This window comes from Acyrthosiphon pisum, chromosome A1 (genome assembly GCF_005508785.2).
Source record: "Acyrthosiphon pisum isolate AL4f chromosome A1, pea_aphid_22Mar2018_4r6ur, whole genome shotgun sequence".
Lineage (NCBI taxonomy): Eukaryota > Metazoa > Arthropoda > Insecta > Hemiptera > Aphididae > Acyrthosiphon > Acyrthosiphon pisum.
In genome coordinates, this window is record NC_042494.1 from 36987792 (window position 1) to 36994890 (window position 7099).

General features: G+C 33.5%; 1 protein-coding gene and 1 non-coding gene across 2 annotated transcripts; both read right to left on the reverse strand.

Moving 5' to 3' along the window:
- Positions 1-1317: 1317 nt before the first annotated feature.
- On the reverse strand, positions 1318-6680 carry LOC100568712. The gene is made up of 4 exons (XM_029486988.1): positions 6455-6680; positions 6121-6347; positions 2979-3292; positions 1318-1905 (listed from the first exon to the last, which is right to left on the reverse strand). Exons 2-4 carry the CDS (start codon positions 6337-6339, stop codon positions 1761-1763), a joined length of 678 nt encoding a protein of 225 aa, XP_029342848.1. The 5' UTR covers positions 6340-6347; positions 6455-6680; the 3' UTR covers positions 1318-1760.
- On the reverse strand, positions 2705-2823 carry LOC115033974. Its single transcript, XR_003839317.1, has one exon. It is a non-coding gene; the product is annotated as a 5S ribosomal RNA (ribosomal RNA).
- Positions 6681-7099: the final 419 nt, after the last annotated feature.

A 7099-nucleotide genomic window follows, 5' to 3' on the forward strand; every position in this document is an offset into this window, starting at 1 on the left:
TATTATACAGAAGATAATATAAACAATATAACAAAAATGTTTTAATTAAAAAAATTAATTAATAATGATATATAATTATACAACTACAATATAGTATTCACCCTGTTCATTAACGGTAGGAAATACTCCCTAACTGCAATATTCCAGTTTTCGCGTATGACCTTAAAATCTTACGTCGAATTAGCAACGAATACGACTGTCTCCTATGACAAGATGAACTTACCACTCTAGTTAATTGGTTTGAAATTTTGAATCTATTGGTCTTAACTTGAACGTAAATAAATGCCAATCCATGACTTTCGCCAGATCCCGTTCTTGTATTTACCACACCTACTCGATTAACAATATCAATCTAACATCGATCAGTCGTAAAAAAGACTTAGGAGTTCTATTTTCCTCAGACCTATTAGTTTTCACTATCATATCCAATCAATAAGTTATAACTTATAAGGCATATAAGACATTAGGATTCGTAAAATGGAAATCGTCCGACATTAAGATTACCTCTCCGCTGAAAGCTCTCTATTTCTCATTATTACGACCCCTGCTTGAATATGGTTCAGTTCTCTAGGATCCTCACACAGCTCCGACTCTGCAACAATTGAACGATTCCAAGGGCGCTTTCTATCTTATGCTGGAAACGTGTTGAATATTCTCCACCCGATGCATGACTACTCACCAGTTCTATACATGACCTCGGCCTTTTAATACTAGCCGACAGAAGAGTTGACAGTAACTTGAACTTTCTCCGAAACCTCATTGACGGCTCTGCCGACGCTCCTTTCCCTTATCAACTTCCGCGTCCCTCCATGTCGGACCCGCTCTACCACCACTTTTCCTAAAACACGGTCTGGTCACGACTTGGTAGATACCTACTTTTTTTTTTGACATGAATAAACCTAATATAGTACGAAAATCTTATTTTTCTCTGCAGTTTGTTTTCACTATTAAAAGTACTAATGAGTAAATAATGACCACCAAAATGTTAAGCAAACGACATTATGGGCCTTTTATAAATGTGCAGGGCTCTGGGGACGTGTCCCCCCGGCCCTTGGTCATTACTCGATCTAGGACTGAGTTCCACCAATAATTAATCATTTATGATTTAGTTGTTCTGCCTAGAAAATAACCATGCATCTGAAGAGAAGGTAGCTGGAGAAAAAATAAAATAGCACTTTTAACAAACCATTATTTTAATGTTAACAACAAAACTCTACATAATAGTAAATACATTATAAATTATTTAATCATAACATACAAGTTAATTAAAAATTATAATATTATTTATATAATATAAAAAAAAACAATCATCTCTTTTTCAGATATAGTATATTATGAATATAGGTCGTATGATCAATCAAATTAATGAAACTAGTAGGTACAATAGTTGGTATACATTAATCGTTCTGGTCTACGATAGAAATTAACGAGCAGATATAATAACATTTGTATTTTGAATGAGGTCATGACTCATGTTCATCAAATAGCATAAGTAATATACGATTATTATAGGTACATTTATTGAATTAAAACGAACGATTTTCCAAAAAAAACAATTTATGGTAATATTGAATATTATTATTTAGTATTAACTATTATATTTTACGTGCGTTATTGTGTGAATAAAAATATATGCAATAACAATCGAATGCTTACAATGACTTACGCACTCATCGTTTTCATTTGGTCAAAACACAAAATGTACTTAAACAAAAAAAACCATAATATGCCTACGATATCTCACTTAATTTCTTTAAGCTTTAAATCAGGTTAAAGTTATCTTCGGTGCTGGTCGACTCGGAACATTTGTATTTGGCCTGACAATCTCCGTCCGCCCTACCGTCCTCAATGGCTTCTTGCAACTTGATCAACATTTGCTCGTATTTCGCGTCTAACGGCACCACACTGAAATCAATACCACAAACATAATAATAATATATTATTCAATTAAATATTTGCAAGTATTATACACATCGCATTACTCTCAAGCGAACTATTGCAGTATTCAGTATTCACTGCACATTGATTCCATGATGGGGACGAGGCTGTGGGTGCGTTTAAATAATCTGCAGTTGTACATTTATAATCTATATAGGTAATTATAATATACTATAAGTCTATAAATATTATAGAAAAACAAATTGAGTATATTATAAGAACAGCCGATATAACGATAACGTTTGGTTAGCATAGGCATGCGTAGCGTGATTAATTTGTGTAGGGATTATGTGTGCTATAGCCTATTTTGTTTCTGGTACACAACATTAATTCTAAAAATGTAACTAAACAAAATTTACGGGACGGGGGGGCTAAACAAATTCTAAACAATTGATATAATCCTTGTCGGAATGATGTAATCTATATTATCTATGATATGGACAATGAACGAATTAATGAAATAATAAAAATATTATAAGACTGCCAAATCAATATTTTAAATGCAAATAAAAATTAGTTATCAGGATTATAAGTAATAGTAATATAATTATGGTTACTTGTAAAAATAATCTCCTCTTCACTCTTTCTCCCAACCGTAAAAAGTAAAGTAAACATTCAACATTATAGTTCAATTGATGCATAAAAAAATATATGTACCTATTCTATTAATGTCATTTTATTTTAAATTTTGTTTTAAAACCAAAGTTATTATTATTAGTATAAATATTAAATATTACTATTAACAATATACAAATAATATAAAAAACGCCAACGGCACGTAGTGTTCCCAAGCGGTCACCCATCCAAGTACTAACTACGCCCGACGTTGCTTAACTTCAGTGTTCGGACGAGAACTGGTGTATTCAACGTGGTATGGTCGTTGGCGGATGTAACGTGGTTCTAAATTATATTTAACTAAAAGAACCAACAAGTGAAACCACTAAAAAATATGTACTTATATTATTTCTAATGTGGGACGCCGACAAAGGTTGGGCATTTATAAATGTAGTTTATATTTTATAATAGTCATGTAACCTCACCCATCTAATAATTTCGCCGTTCTCCAGACCATTTCGGCGCTCTTTAAGTAACTCTCCGCCCTGGCCGGTTGCTCACAGGCTACGCGGTTCAAGCAATCGTAGCGACCTGATTCATCGGCTACCAAATATCCAAGGAATAACAGCAAATCCGTCTCAGTGACTATGTTCTGCATGAATCCAGTGCCGGCTAAGCCCGCCGCATCCGGACCGTCCTTCCGGCTTTTGCCACCGTGCCCCTGCATGTACGACGCTCCCCAGATCAGTCCCTTGAGAACCAGCATAAGCACCACGTTGGACATGTTTAGGCTGAGCATCTAGACAAACAGATGACGACGGACACTGTATAATAATAGATGATCGTTCACATACCGTCGAGAATGGCAGTGCGGTCGTCAATGAGGGCAGCATACGAAGGTATACAGGGTGATTCACCAAACAAGTTTCTGACACCCGTTTTGTCCCTTTGATTATATATTTATTACAATTTTGATTTTTGGGATTTCTAAGTATAAGTACTAAAAACCATAGGTATTTAGAATTTACCTACTCATGTAACTTATGGAGTAACGTATGGTAATATTAATACAAAATGTTTTTCAAATTAAAACCAGTCGCGGTTATCATTTATAAAAAAAGACATTTGTATCACCATTAGACACTCCTAAAATGGCAAAAAAAATATAAGAAATAAAAAATAGTCTTTATAATACAAAAGTTATACTACTTAAAAATTACATAAAAATTCCAAAATATCAGAGTTTAAATAAATACATAATTAAAGAATAAAATGGGAGTGCTCACTTGGTGAATCATTTTGTATATACAACACGCAATGTTAACAGTAGGAATGTTAATTCCGAATGTATATATAGACGAGAAAGTGATATAAATTATTTAATATATAGCCATAGGTATAGGAGTTAGTGTATTATGTTTATAAAAAAGGGAAAACAATATTAAAAATATCATCATAGTGTGAAGATCAAGTCAAGTACTTATGCGGAAGTAACCGTTTATTGCGTTATAAACGACGCCGAAATTATAGGTGGTATAGTGGAGACTGGAGAGTCAGTAGGTAACGAAAAAGGTCAGATCGTGTGGTTGTGGGTTTTGAAATTGAAAGCTTTTAGTAAATTTATCAATGCAAGATAATGAATTCAGGACAATTTCATTATGAATTAATATTTTTTTGCCAGACTAACATCATTTTGTTATTCTATATAGCGTATATATTACATATTATTATATTTTGAATGATTTAGAGCAATAATGACTGTGCAAAATGTTTTGTATTAATTACTGATTTCTAATTAAAAATGTTAATACACGTGAATTTATCGTATAATCAGATTTTACTTTTTTTGTCAAATAATTACAAATTGCGTGGATTTTAGATTTCTGTAAGTATTTGGCTTAATTTAAATACCGAAATGTATCACGCTGTAATACAATTTTAATATGGCTCAACGTTCCGTGACCGTCCAAAATTCAAAGGTAAGGTCGTAGGGAATGATAAATTATACGCCCCATCGCAGCTGGTCAACACGATTTTCATAGACTAGAGTAATTTTCAGAGTGGAAACACTGTAAAATGGTTAACAATAAAAAAAACTATTGAATCGGATGAAAAACATTTTATGGTTTCTTAAATTGTTATTTAATATAGTGTTCGTTTGAAAGGATATAACTATTTAGTATTTAATGGTCAAATAAGAGTAACAGATTTGGACCATTTAGAAAATTTTCAATTAAAATCAAATTAATTTATAACTATATAATATTATAATATGTGCTTGTGGGGCTCTATTCATTTTCAGTACAGAATAGGTAAACGAACGTATTTTGGGAAATACATTATTAATATGATGAATAAATAATGATTTATTAATAAGTAATAACTTCGTGAGAAGTATACAAATATGAAATAACTAATAATAGGTAAACGGTAAACCGCCTACAAAACGCGTAATATTTAGTATTTTACTGGATTTCGCTTTAACAACTTGTACAATTATTATCTAAATATTTACCTCGAAACCTCTAAATGAAAGTTATAGAGGTATTTTTATCAGTATAAGCTAGAATTATAATGATTTTCGTGTATATTAGCGTGTATTAAAAAAAAAAAATTTTAGAAAATGGCATTAGGTACGGTATGTATCTCAAGTAGAAGGAAAGAGTTTTCTACTTACAACTTTGTAACTCCTTGTCCCGCACCCGAGGCCTGTGACATTCAGTCACCAAGGTTAGATTAGGTATCCTATCTTTACGCCACTGATGCGATACCGATAGCCTAAGGTAATAATATACGATTCGCGTTTGTAGGTACTGTGCAATGTGCCAATGTGCATGCATTAAAATGTTATATTGTTGTAATAAAGTGCGAATTGTTACGTTATACGAACTGACAATGAACAAAATACTTCGTCTAATATAATATGGGTTTCTATTATCATAAGATATGTTAACATATTATAATATATATACTATATAGAAATAATCGTATTTTCACCGTGTACAAAATATATAATTCATATGTAAACATAGTGTCATTGTGACGAATCCAGTGTATAATATCATCTCGAATCAAATATTATTATTATGTATTTTTCATTATGAATATAATATATGGGTATTGGGTTTGTGTGTGTGTATTGAAAACGATCGCAGTGGTCGAGAAAGCATTATGTAGAAGAGTCAAGAACAGCATTAAAATATACTGTTATTAAATTGATTGAAGACTGAAGTAAAAGTAGAACCGAAATGCGATTTTAGCCATAGAAATAAGATTCTCGAAAAGACGATGGAGGGGGTGTTAAAGTTTTGTTGTATACATAAATGAAATACTAGCCAAAATGTCGGGTAGATCGCATAATCCAAGGGCCATCTTGAAAAACTGACAGGGACTGGACAAGGTGGTCAGGGAAGACATTTTGCAGAAACCCTGGCCGGTGTACCTCTTTTTTACACCCGGATTAATACAGTGCTGGTTCTAAATATACAATATAATAATACGTTGCACACGCGTTATTACCAACAGCGACAAATAAAAATCCCATTTAAAAATTTTTTTTTCTAAAATCTTTCTACGAGAAAATAACATGAAAATAATATAAAAACCAATGTATGTGTTGTTTTGTACTTGACTACTGGTGGCTCCAGTTCTGCTGATCATAGACTTGGCGAAACCCGCAAATATCGACTCCATGTCCAAAGCCCTGGGCTGCTGCGAGGCGTCTCTCTTACGGTCTGCAGCGGTTCCGGCGTCTTCGTGGTCTGCGTGATTTTCACCGATCGCGTGTCCCGCCGCGCGACTGGCCAGCAACAGGAAGCACACGGCCGCAATTCTCGTTGGCTGCATAATATACTCTTAAAAAAAAAAATTATAAAACACATAACAACATACGGATAATGGTCACTATAGAGGTTTATCAGCAAACACGGATGAAGTTTATTATAGTCCGATCGACACTCACCGGTATAGGAACGAATACACACGTAACTATCAATGTGTCTTGTGGATAGATTATGGCGGTAAATCGGTAATGTCAATAATGTCCCGATGTTGTGTTGGATTGTCTTCGGCGTGCTAAATGATGGTCCAGACGGTCGAACGACCGATTTTGTTATGTCTCCGGCCGGGAAAGTAAAAGTGTCACATATTGTTCGTGCTTCGACAGCATATCGTTGCAATTAAAGTTTCACTAGAACTCATAATAATATGTAACAACCAGACGAACGGAACCGTTTGTTTGCGCTGTTTGTGCATGTGTGTAAGTGTGTGTGTGTTTGGCGGAAACGAAAAACTTACAACCGGTTGAAGAAATGGCAAGACGTTGCCCGCACCACAATGGACTATCCGTCAAAAATCATGACTGCAAACGATTTTGTTTGTTCATGTTTACTGTGTGTTAAGTAGTGATTATTATTGTTCTATATTACCTGCGTGCTTGCCGAACGACTTAAACTGTGTATAGACTTACTAGAATTTGTATTATTCATACTTTATGTACTTACACTTTCTACGCGCGAGTTCATTAAATTTTTATCAATGAAAATCAAAACTTGTTTATACGTTTCATAACATAATATAATGTTTGTCTTGAAGTATTTTTGAATGA